Source organism: Podarcis erhardii (assembly GCF_964252035.2).
Source record: "Podarcis erhardii genome assembly, chromosome: 11".
Lineage (NCBI taxonomy): Eukaryota > Metazoa > Chordata > Lepidosauria > Squamata > Lacertidae > Podarcis > Podarcis erhardii.
In genome coordinates, this window is record NC_138501.1 from 55605507 (window position 1) to 55622479 (window position 16973).

Below are 16973 nucleotides of genomic sequence, written 5' to 3' on the forward strand. Positions count from 1 at the left end.
TGATGGAGCAAGTTTTCTCTGGAGGCCTCTGCATGGCAGCCTCCTGCCCTCAGTCCAACTAAACTAAAAGCGAGAAAGGCAGGGAAGAGACAAATCTTTTCCCAAGTATTTCCTCTGTTTTGTAGACGCTGAAACAAATGTGTTAGTCGCGTTTGCCTCTCTCTGCTGTGTGGATGTATTTTGCAGACTGTCCCCTTTTCAAGTCTTGCTTGTTTCGCTTTATATGCTGCTTCCGCCGTTCAGCATTTCTTTAGCCCTCCCAGGGTCTTGTGTGCCACATGCAACTTGGAAATGACATGGTCTCTTGCCCAGATGAGGGCTCTGTCTCTTACACACAATCCAACACTGATTTCTTGAAGAGAGGCCTCACTCATGACCAAAGGGCCGGCTTTCATGCCTTGCATTTGGCAGAGGAAGGCGGTGGAGAGATTATCAGACTCAGTAAATCAAGGCGATGCAAATCTTTGTTCAAAACACACCAGAAAACATCAAAGCGGGAGTCATGGGCAGTGGGTGAAGGCAGGGGCGGTGCTCTAAGGGGGGGGGGAATACAAATCTGGAAAGAGAATTGGCTACATGCAGCAGGTTTAAAACTAGGCATCAGGAAGAGCCTTGTTCTGAACAAAGGCTCCTTTGGGTGTTTGCCTCATGTATTGGGAACTGGTGAAAAGGGGATGGCAAACGAGTTGTGGAGATTCCTTTATATAGAGGAATCGTGCCATTTGGATGGCTACAGTGGCATAGTGTGGTGGCAGGGTCACAGGGGCAGCTGGCCTGGGTGCAAAAGTCTTTAAGGTACAAAATTTCAAAAGGAAGAAAAGAGAAAATAGCAATAATAAATCAATAGTAGTCCCTCCCCCTCACACAGAAAATTTCCCAAAGTTCACGGGGTGGACTGAGGAGTGGATTTGGGTGACAGCTGGTTGCTAGGGTGCCCCCTGAAGGGCTTTAGAAAGATACCCATTCCCGACCAATCCCCTGTCCTGTTCTCCGCCATGCTTGACGCTCATGGGGCAGCGTTGCTGCCACTCAGGTAAGTCACTGACCTATTGCCCCTTTGTTCCAGCCTATCAGTGGGCGGTGCCAAGGACACTTGCCTTGCCCTGGGTTTTGGCAACTCACGCTATGCCACTGGTTGGTGATAAGGCTTCCATAGTTTTTCAGAGCTGCACAATTAAAAGCAAGAAAGGTTTCGATTAACGTTACTGAGACTTAACAACAGATTTCAGGAACACACTAGATGAGCACAAGAGTCCTTCCACATCCTTATCAGTAGCGTTGACCAAGGCCAATGTCACCAGTTCCTCTAGACACTGAGATGGGAGTAGTACTTCCTAAACATTTCTGCAGAAGGAAAGGAAAGCCGTGAACTTAGTTTCTGCACTGGCAGCGAGATCAGTCTTGCTTAATCCACACAGCGTAGAATAATAGCTAACTGGAGAATTGCATCCGTTTCCTTGCAAAGAGGGAGCCTGGGCAATGTCTTTGTAGCTTTAGCGATGGGGGGACTAATGGAATTAACCTGTTATGCTTCTCTTATATGCTGACATTCTCTTCCTACAGGCCATGGTAAGTGGAGATCCAACCATACACTCCTTCCTGCAACCACCTATTTAGTTGCATTTCCCTTTCTGGTGGCTGTTCCCTCCCCCTTTTTTGTTTATTTCTGCAGCTTGCTCAATGGGGATACCCTGCCACACTCCCCTTCCTTGCCCATCACTGCCTTAAGGATCCCACACAGTCTTGCTGTGAAACGGCCCTAGTTCTGGGGGCTTGGGCCACCTTCAGAGTGAGCCTGAGTGTGGCTGGAGGGGCTCCGTGGATGAGGCCCTGATCCGCCTCCTGGCCCCCCTGTGCACTTGGCAGTGGGAGCAGCCAGTGGGCAAGCTCATTTCAGTCAATGCTGAATCTGGCATGCGGACGGATCCAGGCATGCATGCCCACTTCTCCCTTTCTCAATCCTCCATGCGTGGTGCCTGCCCCTTCTGGTCCCGGTGGTCTCTCTTGCACGGAGGAGAATTGCTGGTTTCCCCCACCCGCAGCCTGGGGAAAGGTCCGAACTGTCTCCTGCAGTGGAAGAGGCCAGCTTCCTTGAAAGCTGCCCTCAAAACATTGGGCAAAAATCTATCTGTTGGGGATCCTTTGGGTACATCTTGCCTTTTTTCCCAAGCAAGAGGCTGGATTCAGTAGGTCTGTTGGATCCATTTATGTGATCCCCCTTGGACCTTCCTTCTGTGCCCTGCCTGTGACACGAGGAAAAGCTTTGATGAGTGGCTAATTGGGGGGCCAAGTGGGTGACCTCCTTCTGGGCCCTTCTTCCTCTCAGGGGCAGAGGAGCTGTGGTGGGAATGGCAGAGCAGGCAAGGCTGCTGGAGCACGTAAGCCCCTTCTCACCTGTTGTGCTCCTATTAGTTTGGCTTCCTGCCCTCCCTTCAAGGAGCTCAGGGCGTCTGACCTGGGGGTCAGCAACATGCGCAGAGACCACCCTGAGCTGTGAACGATGCTCTTGAAAGAAGCACAAGGGTGCAGAGTAACTGAGGCTGCTTTTCTTTCCCAGTCGCTGGTCCAGTCCCGGAAGGCCGGAATTACCTCAGCCATGGCCACCCGAACTTCTCTCAAGGACGAGGAGCTGGTAAGGGAGCCGGAGAGCTCACCTCCGCCTTCTGGCAGGCCCCAGCCTGTGGTCTGAGTGCCCTCGCGCTCTCTGTGGAGCACAAAAGCCGGCTCAGAGCGAAGCTGGCGTGGAAAGTCCACCCTCGTCGGCACAGGCGAGATCAAAATAGCATGAAAGGGGGAGACTTTCAAAGGCAGCCAAGAGAGCTGAACTTGCTCCCACAGAACAGCCATTACAAGAACAATGGGGTGTGTGCCGGGGGGGGGGGCGGTTAATTACCTACGTGGGACTGCTGAAAGGGAAAACAGCAGCACCTGAGGAGACGGAACAGAGCGGCTCTTGCACTGCTGTTTCCATCAAGTCTCCTGCTCCTTGCCTGTCCTTTGAAAGTGCTGCCCAGGGCCTGGCTCTTAGGAGCGATGGGGCGGGGGCCACGGAGGGCTCCCCACACGCTGCCACCACAACACAATGCAGGCATTGCTGGCCTGGTCGGTTGCCGGGCCTTGTTGAAAGGAAGCTCACAGGAGAGGAGGGCTCTGCTTGCTCAGCCTACGTGGATCAGGCCCCACCACTCTGGCTTTGGTTACTAGGGGCAGCTCGCACACTCGAGGAGCTCTTCTCCTGCAATGAAGTACCACCCCCCCCCCCCGCCGGCCTTTTTAGGTTTGGAAACGCTGGCCCTGAACACGTCCTTGCTGAGTTTGGCAAGGAGCTGTTCGCCGTAAGTGCTGCTCTCTGTGTGCTGCCTGGAAGGGCGGCTCTGCTTCAGGGCTGACCCCGGCAGGCATCCCATAAAGCTGGCAGGTGTGGCGGCTGGGTCCCGTATTCTGACCCTTCAAGAAAACGGAGCCTGATCCCTAAACGAAACAATGCCAGCCGCGCATGCTGAAGCCTGTGCGCAGGCTGTGACTCCACTTCCTTCCTGTTTCAGAAATCACATGTATATAAGAAGACCTTGCAAGCCTTAATCTACCCCATCTCCTGCACAACCCCCCACAACTTTGAGGTCTGGACAGCCACCACCCCCACCTACTGCTACGAGTGCGAGGGGCTGCTGTGGGGCATCGCACGGCAAGGGATGCGCTGCACAGAGTGTGGGGTCAAATGCCACGAGAAGTGCCAAGATCTGCTGAATGCCGACTGCCTGCAGAGTGAGTAGCCCCTCCCTTTCCTGTGGGGCAAGAACTGCTAGGGGTAGAGGGGGCAGGCTGTAGGGCAGCCACATTTGTTTCATTTCTCAGTGGCTTGTTTTTGGGGAATGAGGCAAATGAATGGAAAGGCTTAAAAAATGGGGGTGAGGAAATGGAGAGAAGGCTCTTGAGATTCTGAACAGCGGTCAAGACGCTGTTGGGTCTCCCTGGTGATGGTGCTTCATCTGCTCTGGGTGGGGCTGGGTAATGGGTGGCCGCCCAAGTGTTGCTGGGCTACAGCTCCCCTCGTTCCATCGGGGCTGGGGGCGCAGGAGAGTTGGAGTCTAGCAGCATCTGCCGTGGGGCATCAGGTGAGCCAGCTCTGCCCTGCAGGAGGTGGAGATGTTCTTCAACCCAGCCTTGACACAGGAGACCCAAGTGACCTCAGTGGCCAGAAGACCTTGCAGACAGCTGTGTCCTCTCTAGACTGAGAGCATCTAACTGCTTGGTAACCTCCCCTCTGGATCTGATGCAGTCCACGGTTGTTCACTCATGTCAGCTGTCCTGGGAGGGGCCCCTCTTTTTTCCCTTTTTGTTGAAGGAAAAGCCAAAATCAAATAAGTTTACTCTTGTGGGTTTCTGTCTGTATCACAAATGGAAAGCTGTGTTTTTGTCTTTCCCTTCTTGGGGGAGAGGTCTCTTTCCCCCTCCATGGGGAAAACAAGCTGTTTCCTTGTTAGCTGCTGACCGCTTTGGCCTCCTGTCTTTGGGAAGAGTTAAAGCTCAGAAAAGCTGACACTTTGGGCAGTAGCTTTGTTCTGGGCTGGCCCCATCCCTCTCCCTTGATGCAGCAGGAAGGACATCAATACTCAGCCAGGCTTTGTGTTTCCTTTCCTGCCTCTGCTCTTGGCACCTGAATCTTTTAGCCAAGTAGCATTTTGGTCTCGGTGGATCACTTTGAATATAATTTCAACCATGGAGTCCCGGGAGGAGTTGCCTCTTGTTTTTGTGTGTGCAAATTGCCTCCTTTGTCTTGTGAAGGACAGATGGCTTTTTAGCAGCTCTGTGAGGGAGGTAAAAAAGAAAAAGAAGTCCACCTGGTTTGCAGCTTCACAGAAATAGAAATCTCACATTTTGAATGCAACAGGTGTGGCAGATGCATTGATGCCCAGATGGCAAATCCTGCAGGGAAGCTATGAGGCCTAATTTTGGTTTGGTTTTCTGAGAGTTGACCCACTACTGGCAACTTGCTGAGGCTGCCTGCTCAGCCCGTCTTTTCCTAGAGTTGAACTAGACAGGTCATTGCTGCTTGATATCATTCATCTGAATCACAACCATGATTTGTCAAGAGGCCTGCTTTCTGAATGCAGAAAGGAAATCTGTGGGGTGTGTGGAACAGGGAAGATAAGAGAGACCATACTCCAGGACCTTGGGAAAGCACTGGACAAACTAGGCAGAATCCTTGTCATGTCTGTTGCTGTGTCTTTCTTCCTGCTGCAACAGTTCACAGGGGCTCAGAACAGTTGCTTGTATGCCATGAATGCCATGACCTGGGATCATTATTTGGACATACATAAAAATCTGTACACTTCGGGACACTCCTGCAGGAGAACAAAGGATTGAAAACAGACTCTGCCATTTGGATGCCCCCTTTTCTTGGGTTTCATATCCTTATTTCTTAAGTCGTAGTTCGTGCAAACACTTTATCTTGGTGCCGGTTCTGCGCCATTTTGAATTGAATTTGATAGGAGCATGTAGCTTGCCTGTGTTCAGTTAAGGTCTGGAGCCCCATCACAAACCATCCTCAACACACCCCCCCCGGCAGAGCAGAGGGGAGAGACTATTTCCCCTAATGAAGGTAAGGGGGGAGAGGAGGGTGCCCCCCTCCCTGGCGCATCTTGCAGTGCTTTTAGCTGTGAGGCTGCAGCATCCTTGACTCAAACCCTGGAAGCCAACCAGCCGCTTTGGGAGCTGGTTCACTTCCGACTCCGCTCTGGTTGTTTGATCAAAAGGGGCAGCTTGATGCAGCTGGGAATTCTCGTTCTCTTCCTTTTACAAACCTTGGTGCTGAGTGTTCAGGCGGTGATTGAAGTGCAACCTTTGTGAGCGCCAGTTTCGTCACAGGCTCTCTGTCAAGAAGTGTTTGGGCAGCAGAAGGAACGCTGGTTTTTATTTTAAATCGCAAAGCCTATTTTAGGGTTCCAAGAACAAATCATTTTCAGGCATTACCCTCCTACCTAACAGATGTCCCCCATGCCATCAGCAGGAGGAAGGTGCACATTTCTCCACTAAGGCAAATGGCACTTGGGGGGAAACTCCCGAGGGGATCCCCAGTTCCTGTGCAGCAAGCACGTTCCGTTGGAGGCTTCCCTCACCTTATGACCACCCTGCACAAGATGCTGGGGGAGCCAGAAGCCACGGGGGGGGGGGGTTGGCTCCTGAGGCTGGGATGCTGTTCTGTCATCTGGCCAGGAAAAGACCTTTAAGTTACAGGCTAGCAGGATCCCCTTTCCCCCTACTCAGCCTCTACTTATAAACGCTGTTTCTGTCTGTCTGTCTGTCTGTCTGTCTGTGTGTGCCCATGCGGCTCTCCCATTAGCAACAAGTGCTCTGTTTCCAACTGCCTTGGGTGGCATCAGGAATCTCAGTCTTGCATACCACACAGCCCTGGCTTAGGGGAATTGAGTTGGGTCCAACTTCCTGGAAAGCTAGCATGATTCCAAGAGCAGTTTTGCTCCCCGGCCCTCTTTCCAGCCGGATCGACGGGGTCAGCTCTTTGCCAGCCGTCCCTTGCTAATCCTTTCCGCATTGTTTGCAGGAGCGGCAGAGAAGTGCTCGAAGCATGGGGCCGAGGATCGCACCCAGAACATCATCATGGCCATGAAGGATCGCATGAAGATCCGAGAGAGGAACAAACCAGAGATCTTTGACCTGATCAGAGATGTCTTCAGTGAGAGCAAAATGACCCACTCTCAGCAGATGAAGACGGTCAAGCAGAGCGTTCTGGACGGTACCTCCAAGTGGTCAGCCAAAATCACCATCACAGGTCAGCAAGGCGGCCTGAGTTGTTAGGGGGGTGAAGGTGCCTTAGCTGCTCCTGGAACTACCTCGTGTTTTTCTTTAGCTGTGCCGTCTTGTTACGATAATGTGTTTTTCTGAACCTTCACCTTTCTCCCCGTAGTGGTCTGTGCACAAGGCCTGCAAGCCAAGGACAAAACGGGGTCCAGTGACCCATACGTGACAGTCCAAGTCGGCAAGACAAAGAAGAGAACAAAAACAATATTTGGGAACCTGAATCCCATCTGGGATGAAAAGTTCCACTTGTAAGTATTTGTGTGTTGTTTTTCCCACTCCTCTTTCATAGATTCCCGTGTTGTCCTTTTTGTTTGCAAAACACCTTGGCGGGGGGGGGGGACACAAATACCTGCCAAATATCTCAATAATAATAAAAAGGCCAAAAGTTGTTGTTGTTGATTATGATGGTGATGGTGATGATAATGATGCTGATAATAATAATAATAATAATAATAATAATAATAATAATAATACACATTTGATCTATTTAGCCCTGATTCAAGATAGCAGCATCCAGGGGCGCAAGAAGGGGGTAGCCACCCACCCACAGGCATTTCTGGAAAAAGACATTTGAAAGGGGGGCCCAGTTGTCTGGCTTCTTGTCTGGTTTGTGTAGTGAAATTGCTTGGTAGAGGCAGGAGGTACAACTGCGGTGATCATCTGAATTACCTGCTGGAGATGGGAGTTGGAGATTGGGTGCTGCGGCGGAGCTGCTCTTTTCTGACGGTTGGATTGAGAAGGTGGTGCTCAGTCTGCAGCCATTGTACAATATAGCTTTATTCTCTCTTGTCCCCTGAGCTCTTCAGTGTCTTCTTGAAACCAACAGGGGAGGTTTGCCAGGGATTTGGGTATCTGCCTTTTCATCTGGTCCAGAAGAGGCTGTGGATGTCTGTGCTCCATGATGGGCTGGGCGTGGGCTGAGGAGCTGGGGCTCAGTCCTGGGAAGGTGGAGGTGCTGCTGTTGGGTGATGTGTTGGAGCATGACAGGTAGACGTCAGGGCTGCACTTTCCCTCTTGGCTTGGCAGCTCAGGGCTGCCTTTTGAGCCAGCTTTGCTGAGAGATGCCTAAGTAGAAGCGATGTCTTTCAACGACTCCAGATGTTGTGCAACCTGATTCCCCTTCTGGGAAGGGATGATCTTGTCTCAGATATCCATGCTGTGGAGGACTGCTATGCGGTATATATGGGGCTGCCTATGCAAAACATTTGGAAACGTCGGTTATTCCAGAGCACAGCAACCAAGATATTAGCTGGGACTCATTTGAGGGAACTTCACTGGCTTCTGATTTCCTTTGGAGCTCAAAGTGCTGACTCTAACCAAGAAAGCTATTTATAGCCTGGGGGCTCTTCTCCTGTAAGAACCTTCCTTTCAGTGGAGATCTGATCAGGCCCTTCCAGAAGCTAGAGGGGGCTGCCACTGCTGAGAGGGCCTTTTCTGTGGGGCTGTCCCACTTTCTTTGCCTGCTCCAGACACAATGACCCGGCCTCCTCATTACTCTCTGCTAAGCCTCCTGCTTTCCTGACCTTTTAACAGAACTTGGGATCCATCATCATTACCAGGTTTTTTATTTATTTATAGTGTTTATTTTTGAGTACTTTTGAGTATTGTTTCTACTTTTGCTCCTTTTATTGAAATCAGTGATATTTAAGTGGTTATTTGTAAACTGCTCTCAGGACAAGGCAAAGGGAAAAGGGAAAAAGTAAACTTACATGGGCCTCTGGTTCTCTGTTTGTTAGAGGCAGGGCTGGCCCACCCATGAGGCAAGGTGAGGCAACTGCCTCGGGCGGCAAGATCCTCAGGTGCAGCAGATCCCAATGTAGATCTTTATTCCCCTTGTTATGGATGTAGATCTTCATTCAGTCCTTATTCCCAAGCAGGGAAGGAGACACCATTTTGTGGTTCGCCTCAGGTGCCCAAATGTCTTGGGCCGGCCCTGGTTAGAGGGATTATGCTCCCTTCATCTTGCTTTAGGAAGGGCAGCAGAGTGCCTGCAGGGTGCTTCTCGGTTAACAGTGCAACCCCTGTATCTGTGCCCAAGTGGCGTGAAACCTGGTGGGCGGCACGGTGACTTAGAGAGCACGGAAAGCTGCAGCTAAGGACTTTGTTAGTCTGCAAAGTGGTTGCCAAGTTAACAAGATATGCCCTCAAGTTGCTGCTGCTGTCGTTTCACATTTAATTAATGCTAAACCTAAAGCGGAGTCAGCTGCTGCAGAACAGCTTTGTTCGATGGGTGCTCAGCTTCTTTAAAAGGGTCTCCTTCTTGACAGCAGTTGGCCAGCTTTTCCCTTCCTCCTCTTGGCCTCATCCCTCCCTGAGCAAAGGAGCCCTATGACCCCCGGATGACCCCAAAGTGTCAGCCAAGGGACCTTTTCGTTTGGTACTTTCGTCGGCTGTCTGAGCTGCCAAGGCTTTTCTTCCTTGAGAGCAGATTTTGAATGAAAATGGATGAAGTGGGTCTTCTGTGAGCTAGAGCTGGTGGATCTCACTCCATTCTGAGTGTAAGATGCAGTTTGTGTTTTCAAGAAAATTGCGCATGTTACAAAGACTAAGCTTTTGCTTGGATGGATGAGGAAGCCTTCCTGGTCTTTCTCTCGAGAATCATTTCCCCAGGAGGCCTGATGGGTTCCTTACAAAGTATTCTGCAACCCGTCAATAGTTTGCGGAGACACATCCAGGTTTAAGAGCATGAATGGAGGAGAGATGGTTTGCGTTGGGCTGAAAGGGGTGCATGAACATCCCGGGGATCAGCTGCCACCCCGTGACCCTTCCCAATGCCCCAGGGCGGGTTCAGCACCGGGAGTGGAGTTTCTCTTCCCTCTGGGCTGGGAAGCCAGTTTCCTCCGGACGTTCGCTGCCCGTTCAATGCCGGCACCTGGGAAAGCAGAAGAGCTGCCTGCTCACAAGGCTGGAGCTGGAAAGCCGAGACACGGGCACGTCGAGCCTCTGCTGACGTCTCCAGATGTAATTGTCTCAAAGGGGGAATCAGAAAGCACAGCTCATCGGGGAATAATCACGCATAAACACAGGATTTCGGTGAGATGCTGAGCGTGATAATAGGCTGGGCCCCTGCAAGAAAGATTACAGAGCCAGGCGGAAGCTTTTAAGCAGCGCCACTGTAGTTAACCACCCAGCTGGCTAGTTCGAGAGGATTTAATGGTAATCAAAACTGTTACATGCGACTGCCTCATCTACACCTGATATTGATCATCAGCTGCAGGGAGGCATCTCATCTCTTGTAGCAGCTGGACTGGCTTTGGTAGCGAGGGAATAAATATATCACAAAAGTACCCCGCTAACTCCCCTCCCCCTCCCCAGAAAGCACCCAGCTACATTGCCATGTGGCTGGAAGAATACCATGCCTGGCAGCTTCTGGAACATTGGCATGACTTGGGCAGAGAGAGACCGCCCACATGTGACCACTTGCAGTGTCATCCTCTTAAAAAAGCACAGTGTAGTTCTGAGAGAGGAGGAGTCGGGTTTTGTGTGAAGGATGTGTAGACTTGTGAAGAAATACATGACTGGAGCATAGAAAACAGATTGAGAGTATAGGGGTGAAAACTGTAGGAGACAGAAGCACCTTCCTGGGGGTGTCTGCTATAGACCTCCAAGCCAGACTGAAGACTTGGGTGATGCAGATTACCAACCATTCAGAAAAGAAAGATATCGTAGTCATGGGAAACTTCAGCTTCCCCGATATCTGTTGGAATGCAAACTCTGCCAAGAAGGTGAGGTCCAGCATGCATTTTGGCTCTGAGAAGGCCAATTTTAAAAGGCTTAAGGAGCTGCTGGGTGAGATTCCCATGCTCAGAAATGCTCAGAGAGAAGGGAGTCCAAGTTTGATGGGGATTTCTAAAAGGAGAAACTGGAGGTTCTGTGAAACACAGTGTTTGGGCTTATTATATGCGTCTCAGGCTCTCTCTCTCCACACACACACACACACACACACACACACCCCAACTACTGGTGTGTTTGACTCTTGAGAAGCCTGCTTGATGCAGCATTTCCAGAGTAGTTGAGATTCCTGCACCGCAGGGGTTGGGCTAGATGACTCTTGGGGTCCCTCCCGACTTTGCAATTCTATGATTCTAAGCCCGAAAAGAGAGGTGGCACCCCCTGGCCCATCCTCTTGGCAGAGAGGGCAGAGCAGTGCCACCCCCGGGGAGCGAGAGGATCCCACTCAGAGAGACGCTTTCCGTGAGTCTGAATGGAGCTCTTCTTCCCAGTGGGAGCTGACGGCAGAAAGGTTTCAGATGGAAGGCAGCCTCCCTGGGAACGTCTCTCATTTAATTCACTTTTAGCCATACAAATTGCCAGGAGTTTAAAAGGTGTCAATTAATGGATCCCGAGTTACAGGTCAGTGGCAACTGGAAGCCCCACAAAGGCTTGAGGGAGAGCGAGGGAAATGCCACTGTCCGGATTGACAGAAGCTTCGCAGTTCGCCCATGACCCATTTTTTCACTTTCTTCTTCATTTTCTTCGGGTTGCTTGGCAACAGATGGTGCATTCTTAAAAAGGCTAAATCCCAAGCCTTGAGTACAGGCTCTGCGATGAGGCAGGTCGTGCGTTTTCCTCCCCAGGCTGGGTAGTTGCCAGGGCTGGTTAGGATGAATAATTGTTCCCATCATGGGTCCACCTGGGCCTCTGCCTTTCATTCCGTCCTTTCTGTCGCTTGCCCTTTGTGAGCTAAGACATTTGCCACAGGAGCCAACCCGTCTTGCTACACACACACACATCTGTTTTGGGGCTGCGGGGAGAGAGGTGGACCCAAAAATGACTTTAGTCCAAACGCATGTATCCTCTGTGCCTTGTACCTTCAGGTTGGCTTCAGTATCGCATTTGCACGCCAGAGATTGCTTCCAGAATGACTTCTGAAAAGGCTGCGTGCCTCTGGAAAGCAGGTTTTCCATAAGGATTCAAGAGCAAGCTATGAGATGCTGGCTCAGTGTAGCACCCCAGGAAACAGCCGCAGGAGTGGCAAATGTTCATGTCACGTGATTTTTACCTGTGTCGCAATAAGCAGCCGTGCGGACAGGTTCCGAAAGAGCATTCCTGTGGGGATCCAGGACCAAGGAAGAGGGTTGCAGCTTTTTCCCCTGGGAATGAGCTCAGCTTCTCCTGGGGATTGTCCACGCTCCGTGCCAAGATCGCACGCAGGGGTGTTTTTGTATCGACTGGAGACTCAATGGCTTTAAACTGATGTGAAAAGCAAACGGCAGCCTGTCTTCACATCTTGAGGAAACATCATATTGGGCTGCCTGGGAAAGAGATGGTTGCCGGGCAGAGCCCAGCTCCCTCTGCCAGTTGTCTCCCTCTGAGAAGTCTCAGGTCTCCCAACCTCATAGCTGGCAGAGATCTCCAGGCCCTTCTGGGTGGGGGAAACGTCATCTGGCGGGCTCAGCTTATATGTGCAAGATTTCAGCTGGTTGTGAGGAAGGATGCAAAGTGGTGGCTTTGCATCTTTTTCCTTTGGCCTGGAATCCCTCAATCCTTCCTCCTTTCCTCAGCAAATGGTGCATTTCTTTAGGAAAGCTGAGCCTTATACAGCAGAGGGTATTTGGGGCAGTGGAGGAGTGAGGGAGATACTTTTTAAGGCAGGAGACTGAGCTACACGACAGTGCGCTCCCTCCTTGAACATCTTGAGACTTAGGCTGGTGCGCTGCTCGTTTGGAGCTCTTGGAGCCTCGGCCCAGTATACCTGAAGGAGCATCTCCACCCCCATCGTTTTACCCGGACACTGAGGTCCAGCTCTGAGGGCCTTCTGGCGGTTCCCTCATTGCGAGAAGTGATGTTACGGGGAACCAGGCAGAGGGCCTTCTCGATGGTGGTGCCCTCCCAGTGGAACGCCCTCCCACCAGATGCCAAAGAGAAAAACAACTATCAGACTTTTAGAAGACATCTGAAGGCAGCCCTGTTTAGGGAAGCTTTTAATGTTTAATAGGTTATTGTATTTTAATATTCTGTTGGAAGCCGCCCAGAGTGGCTGGGGAAACCCAGTCAGATGGGTGGGGTATACATAATAAATTGTTGTTGTTGTTGTTGTTGTTATCTTGACTCCGTCCCCTGCTGTCCCGCACTGCACAGGGAGGAAGGGGGCCGTTCTCCCTGCCCTCCCAGGCAGCCTTGTGGAGCCTCCTCACGCCTATGATCTCCTCTTCCTGGCTTGCTTTCAGTGAGTGCCATAATTCCTCCGATCGGATCAAAGTGCGGGTCTGGGACGAAGACGACGACATCAAGTCCCGGGTCAAACAGAGGCTGAAACGGGAGTCTGATGACTTTCTGGGGCAGACCATTATTGAGGTGCGAACCCTCAGCGGGGAGATGGACGTCTGGTACAACCTGGGTAAGAAACCTCTTTGCTTGCTGGCATTTAGGCAGATGCTGAATGGGAAAAGGGGCATAGCTCAGGGGTAGAACATCTGCTTTGTAGGCAGGTTCAATGTTCCTGGGCCTACGCTGCTTCACTTCAGTTGGAAATACAGTTTTGTAGACATGTGGACAGACTACCTTCAAAAATAAAGGGAAATTGTGTGAGAGAAACACAGAGAGAGACCTACTTCAGTCTGTGCTCAGCCAATAATTTAGTTTCTGGGCCTCAAAAATACAAGCTGCAAAATCTTTCCACCTGGAAGCCCTCTCAGAGTCTGGCAGAGAGGCCACAGAAGTGGCTTCCCTGAGCCTTTCCCTGCAGGGCTGCCTTCTGAGCTCTGACTCGGTTGCAGTGCCAGGAGCGTCTGCAACCTCTGACTGGGCTCGGAACCCAGATCCGCTGCCTCTCGCTGCGCAAGCAAGCAAGAGAACAGCTGTCGTGAAGACTCCCCCAGAAGAGTGTTGTGGGCAGAAGCAAAGCTGTCCGCAGACACCTCTCTTTAACACCCCCCACGAGGCAGCAATATTTGGGGAAGAGTCTGGCTTGGTGGGAGCTCCAGGCAGATGGTGCCTGGGTTTGGGGGGGGGGGCTTGGTTGCCTGCAAGAGTCCTCCGCTGCCCCCCTGCTCTGCTGAGACGTCTCCTGCTTTCTTGCCTGGGCTCTCCTGGGGAAGGAAGGTGGGGGGACGGGGACATTTCAGAGAGGGGCACTTGGCGGGAACCCTACCTCCTCTCACAGCCTGTGAAGTCCTGTTCTCCATCTTCCTGATGGGCACCTCCAAGGCAGGTGCCCCCAAAAGGCATCCTTGAGTTGACTTTTGGCTGAGCCATCCCAGGGTTCTGAAGACATGGAAGTCTTCTCCTGCCTCTTCCCTTGTCTCCTTCCTCTGGGAGGAAAGGGCTGTTTCAGTTTCTTGAAGCCCAAGGCCTCCAACTCCAGGATTTTATAGCCAAGGGCAGGATCCTGCCATTGACATTGCGGTGACTGAGGGGACACAGGGCTGCAGAGAATGGAGAATGGGCTGCAAAGTTTGTTTGTGAGCCAGGTAGGCAGGAGCAGGGCTGTCTTGTTGGCACGGCTCTCTGTCTGCAGAGCCCCAACGCTGATCTTTTAAGAGGCCCTAAAATGGGAGAAGGGGTGCAGTCCTAGCCTTGGGGTACAGAGCGCAGGGTTAACTCTGTTTTTTTAAAGAAAAAAAAATCAATTTTTTGTTTTTTTCAAAGACTTACAGACATACAAATTACAAAGACACAAATCACATACAGTGGATGCTCAGGTTGCAAACATGATACCTCGGGTTACAGACACTTCAGGTTGCGTTTTTTCGGGTTATGGACCACTGAAACCTGGAAGTACTGGAACGGGTTTCTTCCGGGTTTCAGCGGTCGCGCATGCGTAGAAGCGCTATATCACACTTTGCGCATGCTCAGAAGTGCAAGCCACATGTGCGCAGATGCAGGTTGCGAACGCTGTGGGTTGTGAATGTGCATGCCGCATGGATCACATTCGCAACCCGAGTGTCCGCTGCACACATATATTCGGCTTCCCTCCCCCACTTTTGTGGTTTCTTTTTATTTAAAATTTCCACCCTGAATTTTCCACATTGCTCCATCTTTAAATTATTATTTAGTTTCTCTTAATAATGTGTTTAGCTGTGTGTTTTACGTTAACCCTCGCAGGGTTGGCTCCGGCTGCCGCTCCCCTTTCTTCCTCCAGCCAACCTTGCTGTGCTTTTGTGGACGAGGCTCAGGGTTTCCCTCTTGAAAATGGCTCGTTTTTCCTTTTAGAAAAAAGAACAGACAAGTCTGCCGTGTCCGGTGCCATCCGCCTGCAGATCAACGTGGAGATTAAAGGTGAAGAAAAGGTGGCCCCTTACCATGTCCAGTACACCTGCCTTCATGAGGTAAGCTCCGCAGCACGGTGGAGGCCCAAGGCGGCAGCCTCTTTTCTCTTCTCGCAAAAAGAAGGTTGGGGTACAGCGAATTCAGCATCCCCAAAGGCGGTTCGTCTGACTCTGGAAACCCCTCTCACTTGCTTGCGTCTCTTGGACTCCAGGGGAAGCTGGCAGAATGGGGGGAGATTCTAGGCAGACAGAAGCATGTCCTTCTTTACACATGCTTAAGCTATGGATTGCGCTCCTGCAAGACGCCATGACGGCCACGAGCTTGGACTGCTTTAAAGAAGGATGAAGCAGATTCGTGGAGGAGGAGGAGAGGGCTATTGATGGCTACGAGACTCCTTGGCTTTGCTCTGCCTCCCTGTTGGTGGCAGGGATGCCTCTGAATGCCAGGTCCTGATTTGGCTTCAGGCACCTTGTTAGCTTCTCCAGAAAAGATTTGCAGGCTGCTGCCCAAAACAGTCCTCTGCTCTTGTGGGCACAGCCTGCTTTGATTTGTGCAGGGTGGCCCCCTGCCTAGGGAAGGACAGGCACATCTGTTTCCTTTGCTTATTTATTAGCTCCAAGGACGTTGTGCTGACTTTTAGTTGCTGCTCAGGAATGAGCAAGTTCATGGACTGCTGGCATCTCCTGCACTGCAGCCTCTGGGCTCCGATTAAAATCCTGGAAGAATCCTGGTTCTGTGATGATTAGACGGTCATGTCCTCAAAGTTTCAACAAGGAACCAAATGGAAAGGAAGATGGACTCCATCTTCCCAACATTGTCCTTTTCAGGCTGCATTGGCTGAAGGGCCTTTTGCAGTGGTGTGACTGTTCATTACTGAGCCCCAGAGCGGACAAGAGCTGTCCCTGAGCAGCCTGACAAGACGGAAAGCTCAAAGATGATTTGTGCCTGAAATTGAGCCAGTGGGGATGTCGTTAGGAAATTCATTTGCATGACAGCAGCCAAGAACAGAAAGCTGGCCAGTAATGAATGTCTAGCAGGACACCAGTATGTGAACTGCTTAAGCCATTTCCTCGCCTTCTTTCTCTGCCCGGCCACCTGATGCTTTCATAGCCCCTCCAAAAGGGGGGTTAATTGCGGTCACTTTAGGGAGTCCCATTTTGCTCTGGGAAGTGTGATTCAAACTCCACCTGAGTTGAAACAGGCAAACTGGTTCGCCATCCGGCCCTCGCCGCCAGCTGACTCATCCTCTGGGGCTGCCTGGCCTGTTTAAGGAAGCGCTTTGCTCCAGGCCGGCCTCACAACCTTCTCTGGTCTTGCCTGCCCAGCAGAGCTGCCCAGTCTGTGACCTGGTTCTGTCCCCATCGCGGTTTTCTGATCGCTTGTGGAGAACAGAAGAAGAGCCTGCTCCACGCAGAGGGATAGTTTGAGAGAAGCAGCACACTGATCTTGGTAGCTCAGACACAGAAGAGGAGCATTTTGGACCCTGCATGACACCACTCAGGCATCGAGGGCAGCATCTCTATAGTCACTTCTATCTCACCTTTGCACAGAGCTCATGGGTGACATGCCCTGATTCGATCCCCTGCCCATTTTATCTTCACAACACCCCTGTGAAGTAGAAAGGGTGTCGAGGTCACGCAGGGAGGATTTGAACTCTTCGCACAAGTTCTTGGCAATAGCCCTCACCCTGAGCTTTAGCTTTCCGCAGAAGGGGTTGATTAACCAGAAAAGATTTGGGTGGGCAGCAGAGGTTGTCAGGATGCAATGCTGGAGGAGAGAGCAGCCTTCAGGCCAGGGGGAAGGCGAGGGTGGGGGACAAAACCCCACAAGTTTCCCCAGGCTATGTGGACTCCGGCCACTGGGCAGCTGCTCTTCCCTTTCTGAGTTCTTTAAGAGTACGCCATGTATGTCAATGATAAAGGGAACCTGACTGTGAGGGTGCT

At 51.4% G+C, this 16973-nt stretch overlaps 1 protein-coding gene across 13 annotated transcripts in view; it reads left to right on the top strand.

Moving 5' to 3' along the window:
• The window catches only part of UNC13B (unc-13 homolog B), a 160079-nt gene that overhangs the window by 98782 nt on the left and 44324 nt on the right, over nucleotides 1-16973 (top strand). For all 13 annotated transcript variants that reach the window (XM_081881302.1, XM_081881292.1, XM_081881299.1 and 10 more), the window contains 6 exons: nucleotides 2558-2632; nucleotides 3546-3765; nucleotides 6563-6790; nucleotides 6926-7067; nucleotides 12990-13159; nucleotides 14974-15089. In XM_081881302.1, coding sequence (XP_081737428.1) covers nucleotides 2558-2632; nucleotides 3546-3765; nucleotides 6563-6790; nucleotides 6926-7067; nucleotides 12990-13159; nucleotides 14974-15089 — 951 coding nt within the window. The remainder of the gene's footprint in view (nucleotides 1-2557; nucleotides 2633-3545; nucleotides 3766-6562; nucleotides 6791-6925; nucleotides 7068-12989; nucleotides 13160-14973; nucleotides 15090-16973) is intronic.